Source organism: Bidens hawaiensis, unplaced genomic scaffold, assembly GCF_021521415.1.
Source record: "Bidens hawaiensis isolate Kalapana, Puna unplaced genomic scaffold, B.hawaiensis_p1.1 tig00022174_1, whole genome shotgun sequence".
In the NCBI taxonomy this organism is placed as follows: Eukaryota; Viridiplantae; Streptophyta; class Magnoliopsida; order Asterales; family Asteraceae; genus Bidens; species Bidens hawaiensis.
In genome coordinates this window covers 320518-336672 of record NW_027493441.1, presented here as the reverse complement: position 1 = coordinate 336672, position 16155 = coordinate 320518, and the positions used below count along the sequence as shown (strand labels likewise).

General features: G+C 40.4%; 1 protein-coding gene across 1 annotated transcript; it reads left to right on the top strand.

Annotated features, from left to right (window-relative positions):
* The first annotated feature begins 9588 nt into the window (after positions 1-9588).
* On the top strand, positions 9589-15539 carry LOC143564899 (ion channel CASTOR-like). The gene is made up of 11 exons (XM_077052036.1): positions 9589-10032; positions 10989-11597; positions 11669-11851; positions 11942-12001; positions 12087-12290; positions 12373-12621; positions 12997-13095; positions 13967-14161; positions 14264-14356; positions 14944-15210; positions 15272-15539. The coding sequence occupies exons 1-11, from the start codon at positions 9589-9591 to the stop codon at positions 15488-15490; spliced, it is 2622 nt and encodes an 873-aa protein (XP_076908151.1). The 3' UTR covers positions 15491-15539.
* The last annotated feature ends 616 nt before the right edge of the window (positions 15540-16155 follow it).

Here is a 16155-nt window from a genome sequence, read left to right as displayed (position 1 = left end):
ATGCCGGTTTTCACCGCATACATAAGTGTGAAAGTCGTTGCATGGGGAAGGCGGCAAAACCCGCATAAACCCAAAAAACGACAAACCTTCACGCAGGTCAGTTGAAGGGGAAAAGTTCAGTTATCCCATTAAATGAAAGTGCCGGTCTATCCGCGTGAATCATGATAGAGGAAACTGAACACTAACCTATTAACAACCGCGCGTCGAACGGTTAATTTATTTAACACTAATATGCCGGTTTTCACCGCATAATTACGTGGAAAATCGTTGCGTGGGGAAGGCGGCAAAACCCGCATAAACCCAAAAAACGACAAACCTTCACGCAGGTCAGTTGAAGGGGAAAAGTTCAGTTATCCCATTAAATGAAACTGCTGGTCTGTCCGCATGAATCATGAGAGGAAACTGAACACTAACCTATTAACAACCGCGCGTCGAACGGTTATTCAAAACAGAATTTCTAACAAAAGGATGAGGAAAACCTACACGCAGGTCAGATATAGGTAAAGTTTAGCCATCCTACTAAGTGCAAGTGACGGTCCTACCCGCACAATCACGAAAGAGGAAGCAAAACTTCAACCTATTATCTACCACGTTCAAAGGTTAACTTATCCTAAACACTTAGAAATTTCAAAAAGGATGAGGAAAACCTACACGCAGGTCAGATATAGGTAAAGTTTAGCCATCCTACTAAGTGCAAGTGACGGTCCTACCCGCACAATCACGAAAGAGGAAGCAAAACTTCAACCTATTATCTACCACGTTCAAAGGTTAACTTATCCGAAACACTTAGAAATTTCAAAAAGAATTGAGGAAAACCTACACGCAGGTCAGATATAGGTAAAGTTTAGCCATCCTACTAAGTGCAAGTGACGGTCCTACCCGCACAATCACGAAAGAGGAAGCAAAACTTCAACCTATTATCTACCACGTTCAAAGGTTAACTTATTCTAAACACTTGGAAAATTGCTAATTTAAACTAAAGTATGCAAATCATATAACGTTTACAAAGCAAGGAATCCAATGAAAGTAGCGGTCTTACCCGCAAAAAGATTTATATTTCACAATGATTCATTACAAGAATGGCCGGGTAACTACCCGCCTACAAGAAAATAAATCTATACAAGATAAATCTATCCTAGCAGTGGGAAGGGATCTTCAGGATCAAGCTTCAGGGCCACTTCCACTTGGACCAGCACCATCAGTAGATCGTGGCAGTTCAAGGAAAGCTTTAAGGATAGCTAACCCATCATCAGCAGCAGCAACTTGATTCACCTTCTCCACCACCGGATGCGGGAAGGCGGCGTACTGATTCACTGCTTGGTCGTAAACAGCTTCAGTATCAACATTGTACAAAGGGAAGTTGGAAGGCGGGATGCCTTTCTCAACGAACCCTAGACCAAGCAGGAAGCCGGCCTTTTCCCCATCCTCGTGAGAAGCGTTGAGGGCTGCGCTCATAGCATCATCATAAGAGGTCTCTGAGAAGACCCGATGCACAACCTACAAGAAAATATACAAGTGTCAAAACCTTTTCTATTTACAAAGAAAAGCGTGAAGACATGAAGCTAAACATACCTGAGACAACGATTCTCGAAGAAGCCATTCCTTGGCAACCAGAGCTTCTTGGAGGGCAGCTTGAGCTTCGTTACGGGCGCGTTCGGCTTCACTCTTGTTAAGGTTGGCAAGCAACACTTCTTTAGCCGCAGCCTCTTCGACGCCCTTTAGCTTCCGCTCAGTATGGTCAAGCACCCCCCTCTGGTCCAAGATCTCCTTGAGCTTTTTGGCGTCTTCCATCGCCAAGGCATCATGAGCCTGCTGGAGAGCCTCTAATTTGGCTTTAAGCTCTTCATTCTCCACGCGTAGAGGCTCAGCAACAGCTTCAGCCTTGGTGGCCCTCTCGGTTGCGTTCCTCGCAGTTTCCTTAGCCAGCCGAAGCTGTTCATTAACAGCTTGTGCAGCCTTGGAACGGGCCTCGAGTCGAGCCTGAACTTCAACCTCGAGGGCCTTGAAGGCCTTCTCCTTTTCCGCAGCCACGGCGGAAAGCCTTTGGTTCTCCTCCCGGACAGCCCGCGCCTGAGCCACTTCTTTAAGGCGAGCTGCTTTTAACTTGTCGTTTTCACGACAAAGCAGCTCGACGCGCGGCTGCATCCGGGCCAGGAGAACCCGAAGCTCATTGGTTAGCCTACCCTCCTGGTAGCTAGCCATGGCTTCCCCCAACGCACCACTGGGAGCAGCGTGACGAGCCCATTCCACGCACTCCCCAGGGGTGCGAAGGGTTGTTCCTCGGCGAATGTTCCATCGTGGAACATACACTTCATTGGAATCCGACACTGCAAAAAACATAAAGCAGTTAGGAAAAGATAAAAAAAATATATATATAAAATGGGCCAAAAGAACCCTACGCACCTGTAGGGTCAATAACAGGCCGATAGCCGCCGAACCCATCACCTGAACCCAAGGGAAATCCATCCAAGAGGTCAGGCAGATGGGAAGGTGGCAGAGATTGGCGAGAAGCCCCATGCGTACCTGATGGATCGGCCGTCGTTGCCGATGACGGGGGCATGGTAGCAGCCGCTGCAGTCGCCGCCGCGGAATCCGCAGCAAAAGTAACCGCCGGCTCGGTGAAAGATGCTGTAAAAATAGCACTCACAGCCGGCGGTGACGTCATCTCAGCTGGAACAGTCGGCTCAAAGGAGTGAGCAACTGAACCAGCGGAAGCAGGCGCAGGCGCCTGGGTCGACGCCTCAGGTAGGCTGACCAAGCCTACCGTCATTGGCGGAGAAGTACTCCTCTGCGCTCCACCCTAGAATGCGTCAACATCCACGCCTGCGTAAAGAAGATAAGTGTTAAACGACATTAAACTATGAAGCTAAAGATAAAGGAAGTTTGTACTTACGGGTTTTCTTGAGCCTAAAGGTACGGAGAGGCGGGGACGAACCCGATGGAGCCGGCCTCTTTGCGCCGGTCACCGTCGTCTTCTTGGCCTCTCCGGAGGTGACAGTCGCAACCTCCGGAGCGGTGGTCTTATCACCACCGGGATTCCCCGCCACCTCTTCGCTCTCGGTCTCCGAATCAGACCGAGGCTCTGGATCGGCAGTGGAGGCCACCTTCTCCTTCCCCTTCCCGCCGGCAGCCTTCTTCTTCCGCACCAACGGAGGACCATCTGCGGATTATTCATCAGAACATACGATTAAAGGAATTCCAGCAGAGGTTTCAACATTGAGGGGTCGAGGGTCGAATAGCGCCTTACCTGGCCGCCTGGCGCTAAGGATCTCGTGGCCTAGCGGATAGACCTCCACGAACCGATCCGCCGTTTGTTCTAGGATGGGCAACTCGTTCTCGTCTAGAGCGCGAGTACCCATCCGAGCGGGACCGTCAGCCTCCCGCGGGTTCAGGAGCGACTGCAAGTCGTTCCCCTCTGAAATAAACAGGAAAAAAGTTAGAAGGGATTCTAAATCAACAAAAAGAAACAAAGCATACCGTAAGGAACAGAGTTCGAACCGTATTCGAGGACGATTGGGATCTTATGCGCATCCGCCTCCTTCCACACCCGGCTCATCCCCAGCATCACCATCCCGGACTCCGCAAACCGGTAAACCGGAGATTGGACTCGAGATATCTTCGAAAACCATTCCGCTTCCTCGTAGTTGGAGGCGTGAAGGCTGGGAAGGGCTTGCCCGTTCTTGAATTTCATGGCAAGGGGGATGGCGCGAGCGGAGATGTAGAAGAACTCCCGCTTCCACGCGCGAAAACTGCGCTCGGTTGCGCAAATCTTCAAACCCTTTATCCGGGTTATCAACGTATACCACCCCTGGATGCACCTCCAAGTATAGAAGGTCATCAGGCGGTCAACATATGGCTCAATGCCCAGAATCCGGCACACCCACTCGAAGTGCCGAATCTTGGCAATCGCCATCGGGTGCACCTCGGCCAGGTGCACACCGTGCCTCTCAAGGACACGGAAAACAAACTTTGTCAATGGGAACCTAAGATTCCCATAAACAAAGAATGCAGCATAAACCCCGATCTTGCCTCTGGGGGCATCATACACCGTCTGGTGGGGTTCAGGAAACTCAGGCTCGAGAGACTCGAGCATGAACTTCCTGACGATGTACTGATACTGATCGCCAGGCAGAGCACACTGGCACTCGCCAGCAGTACTCTTGTCATCGGCTGTAGACTCAAGATCACGAGACGACATCTTGCAAAAGAAAGAAGAAAACGATTTCAAGAGAATGCTCGACTGAAAGATGAGTATTCGCCGGAAATCGTTCTTAAGATGAAGAGAAGAATGAAAGTGTGGATTACAAAGAACCCTCTCCCCCTTTATATACTAATCGCAATTAATGCGATGAATTTAATGCGGAGGAGAGAGAAATCGAAGGTGCAATGAAACTATGACACGTGGCAAAAAGCAAGCTGGCAACAGCTGTTGACAGGACGCGTACCATTAATTTCGCGGCCACGCGCCCGAAAAATCGCGCCCACGCGCCTGAAAAAGCGTCTGGAATGACCATGTACTATCACGTCACCATAACTTCCTGCACGTCCTGACACAGTCAGAAGAAACCGTCGCACGACGTTTCAGAGGTTTGGACTGTTCTTATCCTCACCAACTCTTCGAATTTCAAAAAAAATTCAAAAAGATTCAAAAGTAAGCGGGAAAATACCCCTTACCTTGGCAACCAAGTAACCATAAGACGGGTGCGGGTACAGTGTAAAGGCAAAACCCTTCACATACCTAGCACCCGCAGGGAATTGAAGCCAAGAATACCTCGGCAACCAAGTAACTATAAGACAGGTGCGGGTACAGTGTTAAGGCAAAACCCTTCACATACCTAGCACCCGCAGGGAATTGACGCCAGGAATACCTTGGAAGTAAAGTAACCGTAAGACGAGCGCGGGTAGAGTGTCAAGGCAAAACCCTTCACATACCTAGCGCTCCGCTGGGAATTGTAACCAAGGATCTTCTGGGCAATGCTTGCGGAAACGGATATAACATCCCCGCATAGCGGGGACGTCGAGAACTACGTTGTTTGAAGCTCCAGGATGGAATTGGTGGTTTTAACATAATTGATCACTATGTTCAAAACAACCAAAACCTCATGGAGAATCCACACAAGTGGGACTCAACGCTCCTGACTTGCGAGGAGGTTACAGACCTACCCGCATCATACCCAAAGATCAAGCAGAAAACTCGGGAATTTCTGCAAGTGACAAGGACTTCCGCGGGAAGAATCCCCATGGAAAACCTTAAAAAACCCTTTTCAAAACCCTTTGATTAAGTCCAAAAGTTCACCTCACTTTATTAAACACTCATGAGAAGAACATTGGACTGGGGGGACTTGAAGAGGTAGGTCCCAGCAGAGCCCAGTTGGACCCGCAAGACTCACCTTGAAGAGGGACGTCTGCGCAGAAACCAACTGGATCCGCAGGACCAACCATGCTCAGAGACGTGACGTCCTTACGCGCAGTACGCAAGCTGTTCCCGCAGGAAATGCCTCCCAATGAAGGACTCTGCCTGTTCCCGCAGCTGCGGATACAAGCCATCAGGGAAGGCCACCCGCGCTGCAAGGCTACACGCACAAGGCACTTAGCTCTCAATCACTCAGTGTCACCTGAAGGAATGAGCAAAGCCGGGAACAGTCCCGCACAAGGGCGGGAGGGGGAATACTCCCGCCCAAATAAGCCAGTCCGTACGATACGGGAAGATCTTCTGTACTGTACCTGACGAGGTATGGGCAAAAGATCTGACTAAAGATACGACAGCTTATTGACAACAGTATGGCGAGCAGCATGCTCCTGTACTGTATGTCACTATTAGCCGCTGCCTACTCACCAACTCCTGTCATACCACGTGCATAGCCGGCAGTTGGTGAAAAAGGAATAGTACACAGTAGGCCTGGTCACTATCAGCCGCTGCCTACCCACCAACTACCAGCAGGGCACGTGCGTAGGCCACAGTTGGTAGAACAGGAATACTGTTGCAGCCGGCCACATCTCCTTGGAAACCTACCTTCGGCTATAAATACCCCAAATGGTATGACCATCTCATCTTATCATATCTTATCATATTATACCTGATATCTGCTCTAGCAATCTCTTAATATACATTTATATTTAAAGAGCAATCTAGTCTGATTCTCACGCCGGAGGGTGGTCACAAGGAGGAACGCCCCCCCTTCTCAGTGACAAGCTCACGGTGTCTGTTTTGCAGGTTATCAGAAGAACCATCTTTACCAGGTCTAACCCCTCGTGGGAAACATCTATCTAACCCCCAGGTTACCAGTAATCTGCCCGGGGTCCGGTTAGTGTTTCTTCAGTCTTACATTTTCATTTAATTACAATTATACCGTAATCTAATTACAACCATTGATTAAAATGATCAATGACTATTAAAGGTTCTTAGAGTTCTCCACAAAAATGGAGTTCTTAAAAGAACCATTCCCTATATATATATATATATATATATATATATATATATATATATATATATATATATATATATATATGTGTGTGTGTGTGTGTATATATATATAATATAGGAGTGAGAGGCCTCTTAAATTTTAAGAAATTTTAAGAGGTACCACTTTTGTTGCATATTTTACAAGTAACAATTCATAGAATCTAGGGGTAAAATAGTCTTTGCATATCTAAAAATAATATACAATAATGGTTCTTCAACTTCAATCAAAGTTTTGTTAATATATTAAATAGTTATATATTTTCCCCTAATTATTAACCAACTACCCCCACGACGTTTAAACGATCGTAACTTTTTCACACGTTAATATTTTTTCTGAAAAAGTACACCATAAAAACGAGCATTTTATTATCTTTAATTTGATTATGGTATTATTATAGTTTATTAATTTTAGAAAAACTAACATTTTACATGATTACCAGTTATTACCGGCAATGAGTCGGGTATGCTCGACTAATGGTGTTGGAACGGGTTAGGGTTGGAACAGGTTAATACACAAAGGGTTAATTTAGTTCATGTCGGGATGGGTTTAGATCGAAAGGGTTAATGTCAAAACGGGCTTCGGGTTAAAACATTTTCGGGTCGAAACAGATTCGTAAAAAAGGATTGGGTTCAAAGTAGTTTATTTGAAATTATTGTACATTTCATATTTGCTTCTTGCTTGTCGCCACCTGTTATGCGCGTTCAAGCATCAGTTACATGGATGTCATTGTTTATACATACCAGGTTGCTCATGTATATGCATTATGCGGCGCACTTATGGGCACTGGTTACACACCCGATGCCATGTTAAATGCATACCAACGCCGGGTTACACACGTAACGTTGCGAGGTTACAAACATACTAACACCGGTTGCGTTTATACGTACACCGCTGCATCGCGCTGGCAACTGGCTAGTATATATATATATATATATTAACAATGATAATAATAAAACTAATTAATAATAACAAAATAGTTTTTAATTTAATATATTTAGTGAATACTATTAAGTGACACAAAATGTTGGATGGACTAATATGTATATAAATAACATTAAGGGTAAATGGTAATTGATTTACTAAGTTCAAAGAGAGTGTACATTTAGTAAAAATCGTATAGAGACTATACGTTTAACAACACCCTATTAATAATAGAATTAAAGACGAAGATTAAGAAAATTAGTGTGCCAATACCTTGTTTTTAACTAACTTATTATGAAAAAATATATAAAATATCTTAATCCAAATTCAAAATAAGTGAAATAAGTGATTATCATTTCTTCACTTTCATTTTACATTCTTCTAAATATAGGAGACATCATTCGAGTTATTGACCCTTTATGTGTAGACATGAATCAAATTAATTTAGTAAGGATAAGGGGCGGTTTACTTGGAGCCTCCAAGCACCCCCTTCCAAGTAGTCGAGTAATGTGGGGAAACCAACTCTTTATTCCGAGTAGTGTGATGAGTTGTGTGGAGCGAGTATAAGTTGTATAACTACTCAAGTTAAGTAGTTTGTGAATATTAAAAAAAATCACATTTTTTTTGTTATATAAATACATAGACCCTAAAACCATTAAAGAAAATCATTCTTTGATATAACCCCACCATCAATGCAACCGAGTTTTAACGGACATGAATTAAAAATTGTATGTAAGTGTGACTTTAGATTTAAGAATTTAGAAATGTATATTAAGTTTTTTTAATTAAAAAACTAAACGGGTTACCTAGTTACTTAGCGTGGTCATCACGAAACGAGATGACCTTGTTGGTTAAGTCGTAGCGTATCGCTACGCTGCCCATTTCTGGGTTGATGTGCAAGTCCATCACTATACGCGATGGGTAAATTAACTAACCCGTCGCGTAAATCATAAAACATGTTAAACTCAAACCCAAACATGTTAAAACTCGTGTATTAAACTTATTAAATAACTTATCATTATTATTATTACTCCCTCCGTCCCATTATAAGTGTCTTGGTTTGACTTTTCAAGTCTTTCATTTGCAACATTGACCGTAAATATTTTTGTTCGTGTCAAATAATAATACTAGATGAAATTATATCAATGTAAAATACATTTAAAACCCAATCCATTCATATATTTTATATCAAGTATTATATAACACAAACAAAAATATTGTCGGTCAAAGTTAAACAAGAAATACTTGAAAAATCAAATTAGGACACTTATAATGGGACGAAGGAAGTATTAATATATATATTAAAAAGCAGATCCATTCCTCCTCACAATTCTACTGTTCATTTTACTGTGCAATTCTTTATTATTTTACTGACCAAGCATAGACTACGAATTATGTGGCCCCACATGCAAACTCAATTGTCACAAGTCTTCATTAAACTAGATTCATTTTAATTTTATCATCTATCAGATTATGACGCTCTTAAATACACAAAAATCTTTTTTATTTCTCTTATTTAACATATTATATTTAAACCTTAAACGTGGATAATTGTAAAATTTACATGTTTTATTTGTCAGTTAAATGATTTTTTTAAACATTGTTTTCGTATTTGTGATAGTTCATTTTCACAATGACTGGAACTTTTTTCATGATTTAAAATTGTCCTATCATCACATTTTTTTATATCCGTGTTTTGACGTTTGATATCACGCTTTTAAAATATATTTTTTAGGCTTACTAATTCATGTTTACAAGTTTGTGTTGATACTGCCAATACTAACTGCATCGGTTCGTAGCTACAATATGTTGGGTTTTTTGGTTCTACATATTGTGAGAGATATTTACTATTCCCTTTTATTAAAACTTATATTGTATGTTATACAAGCAATCATGCATTCTTTCCGGGCAATCATGATGTCACTTGAATTGTCACGACAATGTAGGCTCATTTTGATGTTTTATTCTTTATTATTTTTAGTTTATGGTTTTCAATTTTCGAACACCAATCAAGACTTTTTTATAGATATTGGAACTTATGTTATACGAGTTAATATGCATGTTTGATAACTACTTTTAGTTCGGTTAAACGGTCCCGTCACAACGCGCCGGTTTCTGAATACTGGTTATTATAAAAAAACAAGAAAAAACAGGCCAGTTATCGTTGACTTAATAATCAAATATAACCAACCATAGACGACCGATGGCGGACTCACACGAACCACCGTCACCGTCCGTCAGCCGTGACTGGTTCTTCCCGGTCCCATCTCCATCCTTCATCCACTCCCACTCCCACTCCCACTCCCATCGCCACCACCTCCACAAACCTCCCGCCAGAAGATTCTCCACCGCCACGTCATCCTCATCTCACCGTGACCTCAAATACGCCGGATTCCGACGCCGGACAAGTTTCTCACGGCAAACCCACATACCTCCCACGCCGGAAGTTGATAATTCGTCACACCCAGATCAAGTTTCACCCAAAAATGAGGTTTTGGATGATAAAACCTCAAGTTCGAATAAGTTTACAAGCGGCCGGTTGAAGCTCCGGTGGCAGATGGCGTTTTTAGTGGCGGTTATGATAACGACTTTTTCTTCGTTGTTGCACAAGAATATTTCTTTGCATAATCAAACCAGTGATCTTCAGGTAATACAATAATAATACATCAACATTTTGATTTTGACTTGACTTGACTTTTAAGGTCAAAGCTAATTGAAGCTTTCGGTGGGAAGTTCGTTTACGTTCGTTCGTCTAATAAACTTGAAGGACAAACATGAAATGATAAATTCCGTTCGATTAATTAAATGAATGCACATGAATAAAGGCCGTGCCCGTTCGTTAATGTCCGTTTGTTTGAGATTCTGGCGAAAAATGTGATTTTTCCTGCCAAAAACGTTTTTCCATCCGCCTAAACTAACAGTGTTAGGATTCTGTTAGTTGTGGGCCGTTGGGAAAAAAGTATGTTAAAAGATGGGACCATCGTTAGCCATGTTGCCAGTAGGGACTGTTATTTGCCAACACTCAATAGCTGGGATTATTTAAAACAGTGGCGAAGGACTCTTAGGGCCAGGGGTGGCCCCGCCCCCCCTGTTATTTTACGCGGTAGTGTAAATTTACTAGCTTTCGGCTGAAATTTTATACGTAGTGTAAATTTAACCGCTTTCGACCGAAATGTTATATACGTAGTGTAAAATTTAGCCGTGTTCGCCCAAAATTTTCTATACGTAGTGTAAATTTAGCCGTTTTCGACCGAAATTTTATATACGTAGTGTAAAATTTAGCCGTTTTCGGTCGAAATTTTTATACGTAATGTAAATTTAGCCGTTTTCGGCCTAAAATTTAAGTCCGCCCCCCTTTGCTTGTGAAATTTTGTATAATTTTGAGTCCCCCCCCGGTGCCTTAATCCAAGCTTCGCCACTGATTTAAAACCAGTTTTCCACCGTATATATTTTATTTAGTCTATATTATCAAAACATTTAAAACCGTTTGTTTGATAAAAGTTTAACGAACAAACATGAACAAGGCTTCTTTTGGTTCGGTTCGTTTACAGCCATACCAATTTATATAAATGGTTTTTATAACTTTGTTCAAATTTTATTTAGGCCCAAATTGCAAAGCTTAATGGGAGATTACAAGCCTGTAATTTACTGCAACCAGTGGATCTTGATGATCAAGATCCTCAAGAAAGTGTCCAAATTCCCAATAAAAGATTGAAAAATATATCATTAATTCTCTCGGTTACAATTTTCTCAATCCCATTTCTATTTCTCAAGTATGTGGAGTACATATCAAAGTCGAGATCACCGGATAACTTAAAGGACGAAGCGTCTTTAAATAAGCGGATAGCTTATAAGGTCGATGTGTTTTTATCGGTCCGTCCTTATTCAAAGCCATTGGCATTATTGGTTGCAACTCTGCTTCTTATTGGTGTTGGTGGATTGGCACTTTTTGGTGTTACCGATGATAGTTTGGCGGATTGCCTTTGGTTATCGTGGACTTATGTTGCTGATTCTGGTAATCATGCTAACTCTGAGGGAGTTGGTCCTCGGTTAGTTTCGGTTTCAATAAGTTTCGGTGGGATGCTTATATTTGCAATGATGCTTGGACTTGTTACCGATGCAATATCCGAGAAGTTTGACTCGCTGAGGAAAGGAAGAAGCGAGGTGGTTAAGAAAGACCACAAGTTAATTCTTGGTTGGAGTGATAAACTGGTGAGTTTTGAGTTTTCCGTTATTATGTTAAAATGTTAAAAGATTTGTTGCTAATGATATAATGGACTCAGGGATCACTACTGAATCAACTTGCTATAGCAAACGAGAGTTTGGGTGGAGGGATCGTGGTAGTTATGGCCGAACGTGACAAAGAAGAGATGGAACTTGACATTGCTAAAATGGAATTTGACTTTAGAGAAACATCTGTAATATGTAGAAGCGGAAGCCCTTTAATATTGGCCGATCTAAAAAAGGTAAAGGGTTGTTATTCGATGTTTGATAAATTAATATTTGTTTAAAGTTTAAACTTAGTGTCTTAGTCACTCTGTTTATAAATTATATAGGTATCTGTTTCAAAGGCACGTGCAATAATCGTTCTAGCTGAAGATGGCAATGCTGACCAGGTTATTAATATAATAATATAAAACATGTAAAACTCTTTTTTATGTATAAATGACCGTTAATTTTGGAACATATGATCCAATGCAGAGTGATGCAAGAGCTTTGAGAACAGTGCTAAGTCTAACTGGAGTGAAGGATGGGCTTCGAGGACACATTGTGGTGGAGCTCGGTGATCTTGACAATGAGGTTCTTGTAAAACTTGTAGGCGGGGATCTTGTGGAAACCGTTGTTGCACATGATGTAATCGGTCGTTTAATGATTCAGTGTGCGAGACAGCCTGGCCTTGCACAAGTAAATGTTTCATCTTTCTTGAAGTGTTTTTTTTTTGGTATATTAGATTTATAATTTTATAATTATGTTTTTGAACTTGCAGGTGTGGGAAGATATCCTCGGGTTTGAAAATTGCGAGTTCTACATTAAAAGATGGCCGCAATTGGATGGTATGCCGTTCGAGGATGTTTTGATTAGCTTTCCGGACGCTATCCCTTGTGGAGTAAAGTCTGTTTCTTGTGGCGGGAAAATTATTCTTAATCCGGACGAGTCTTATATTCTACAAGAAGGTGATGAAGTTCTTGTTATAGCAGAGGACGATGACACATATGCTCCAGTTCCATTACCAATGGTGATTTTCTTTCCTTCATAACACGATGATTGGTATTTCATTTGTTGCATATTAGTTCAGTTTTTTAAGAAGTAGCGCCACCTCCGTCGATATCATTCATTATGAGATACACATGTGGAATGTTGTTAGTTTATGCACGTTGAGGTGGGGAATTCAAGCGAGTTTGGGGAATAACATAATAAATAAAACTTACATAAGTATAATAAATTTGGTCATCAGGTGAACGAAGCACCATTCATACACATATCCCGACCGGCAAGAAAGCCCCAGAAGATTCTACTTTGTGGATGGAGGCGGGACATTGATGATATGATTGTGGTGAGTTCTGTCGTGTAAAACCCTAATATATTCTTTTTCTGCGCCTTAATGCTGCAGGTGCGGAGAGGAAAATTACCTAAAGCGTCATTTGTTCCAAATTCTCTGGAAAAGATTCTTCTGTGTGGTTGGCGCCGTGACATTGAAGATATGATTATGGTAAAGTTACAAGGAATCTGATGTGTCCCCCTACCTTAACCAGGCCTGTAAACGAACACGAAAGAGGCTTATTTGTGTTCGTTCGTTAAACTTTAACTGAACAAATGAACAGGCAAGAAAACGGATTTTCGTGTTTATGATTGTTCGTTAAGAAAATGAATGTGTTCGTGTTTGTCTGTATCCGTTTGTTAAAATTATAAACGAACAAACGTAGAACACCCAATAAAAGTAAAGGTGAATATTTAAATTAAAGTCTAAAATACCATCATCTTTACAATGATATCCAACTTTTTAAATCTAAACAAAGTTATCAAATTGATTATAAATTGTACTCAAGGGTTTTAAAATATGAAATCAATATGTTTTTTTAAATAATATTAGTAATAAATAAATTTGTATGAATATGCGTAAGGTTCGGGAATAAGTGAACAGATAATAACGAATGTAAATGAATGAACATTAATGAACGAGCGGAACATGTGTTAATGTTCATTGTTCGTTTAACTTAATGAACAAAAATATGTGTTCATGTTTGTCCGTGTATTAAATGAACGGACTTAAACAAACTTCCCGCCGAATAGTTCATTGGACGCTGGGTTCGTTTACAGGCCTGTTTTAAAAATAGAACAAAAATATTTGTGGTAACCCCGACTCATCCATTATGACCCGTTAGCGACCCGCCCGTTTTTGCCACATCTAGTTTATATTACTCACTCTTTGGGGATAGACATGTCAGAATATTTCCTTGACATTTAGCAATGTTTTTTTTTTAAGATTATTTCTTTTAGTCCTTGTAAATATCATTGTGCTCCGTTCAACATCTTTTTCATAAGTTTGCTTTGAACGTTTTTGTGTTTCTTATCAAAATTAGGTACTGGATGCCTTTTTAGCGCCGGGTTCAGAGTTATGGATGTTTAATGAAGTTATTGAAGGTGTGAGGGAACAAAAGCTCATTGATGGCGGTTTAGACATCGAGAGATTGATGAACATAACATTAGTTCATCGTGAAGGGAATGCTGTTATACGTCGACACCTGGAAAGCCTTCCGTTGGAATCTTTTGATTCTGTGAGTAAAACTAGATTTTATTTTATATACAAAATGTGTATATGGATGTGGCGGTTTCATGATGTTTTGTATGAACTATAATAGTGATCTTGGTTGTCACAGATTTTGATTCTGGCTGATGAATCAGTAGAAGATTCAGCAATACAGGCTGATTCCAGATCTCTTGCTACTTTGCTATTAATACGCGATATACAGGTACTTCGGTATTTGATGTAACCTTTTGAACACTATCTGTTTGGATTAATTTCATATATACCCTTACAAACTTGAAAATTTTCATATATACTTAACCAGAACTAAAATATCATATATGCCAAACTATAATGACTTCTTACTTAAATGACCATTCTACCCTTTTTCATTACATTTGTTTAAATTCTACTTTTCATTTGGATTTTGATCGACATCGACAGTAAGCTAGCGAATCGAGCCGTCTTCACTTCTGTTTTGCTCTCTCAACGGCAGATAATCGAAATATCGAATCTGTATGTTCGAATCAGATAATCGAACCAGGTATAATCGCATGATAATCAAATGATAAACAATCTAACTTGAATCAGATGGTAGAACCACATATAAGCTAAAAATGAGTGAATAAAAAAAACAAGTTAAAGATGGGCATATATGAAATTTTATTGTTTTACAAAAGTAAGGGTAAATTGGTCATTTATTAAATCATTTTTACTTAATTGGGTACATTGGATACATTAACTTCTTTGTAAGGGCATTTATGATATTTTTAGTTTTGACGGTTATTGTACTAAACTATGTTTGTTTTGCAGGCTAAGCGTCTTCCATATAGAGAAGCTAAGGCTTCACACGGTCGGAAAGGTAGCTTCTCACAAGGTTCTTGGATAGGGGAAATGCAGCAGGCTTCAGATAAGTCAGTTATAATTAGTGAAATCCTCGACCCGAGGACTAAAAACCTGTTATCTATGTCAAGAATCAGTGATTATGTTCTTTCAAACGAGCTCGTTAGTATGGCATTAGCAATGGTCGCAGAGGACCGCCAAATAAACGATGTTCTGGAGGAGCTTTTTGCCGAAGAGGTATTTTTTAAATCATTAATGTTTAACATAATTTGTTATTTAACGGTTTCTGGTGAAGCAGGGGAATGAGATGCATATAAGACAAGCGGATTTGTATATCAAGGAAGGCGAGGAACTGAGTTTTTATGAGATTCTGTTGCGTGCGCGACAAAGGAGAGAAATAGTGATCGGGTATCGTTCGGGCAATGTTGAGAAAGCTGTGATTAACCCACCGGGGAAAATGGAGAAACGAAGGTGGTCGGTAAAAGATGTTTTTGTTGTTATAGCTGAGAAGGAATGAGAACCTGTTATAAAAGCATAAGTCAGGTTTTTTTATTATTATTTTTTATTTTATTTTATTTTTGTTATCTTTTTACAAGAGGTCATCCCCAGGTTGTGTAATGTGTACATATTAATAGTACATTGTTTTTGTGAAAGAATTCTGTTTATGTAATCTTTTAAATATAATAAAATCTTTATATTTAATATAGTTGTGATCATACAAAGTTATTAGTTTGGGAAATGATTAATTGATTTATAGAATGAATAATTTGTTATATACTTATATAGAATGATTTCCTTATTCTGTGAATGCAAATGAAACAGAAATATTTAAATTGTCATTTTATAATTGATTGCAAAATGGGTTGAAGTTCTAAGTATTATTGGCTTAGTAGTTGGTGTTTAGTTGTTTTATTTCAAAGTCCCTTTACTCCTATGATATGATAGGATTTGGGGCGTCACTTCCTACCACCTCACCCAACTTTCATATTAAAAACCTTAACACCACCATAGGTGTCAATATGCTTGCCCCCGCAGGACATTACACTAACTCCCAAGAGGCTAAAAATGGTATGGTACACCCTCATTTTCAACCGATGCTATTGTAATTCGTCTAAGTTTAATTTGTATATAATATTGTATGTTTTTAGTTCTAATTCTTTGCTCTTGTATTATTAACGAGGG

Coding starts and splice junctions, on each gene's coding strand:
- LOC143564899 (XM_077052036.1), top strand. CDS start 9,589: ATGGCGGACTCACACGAACCACCGTCACCGTCCGTCAGCCGTGACTGG. Junction 11,598..11,668: donor TTGGTTGGAGTGATAAACTG/GTGAGTTTTGAG, acceptor TAATGGACTCAG/GGATCACTACTGAATCAACT. Junction 15,211..15,271: donor AGGAGCTTTTTGCCGAAGAG/GTATTTTTTAAA, acceptor CTGGTGAAGCAG/GGGAATGAGATGCATATAAG.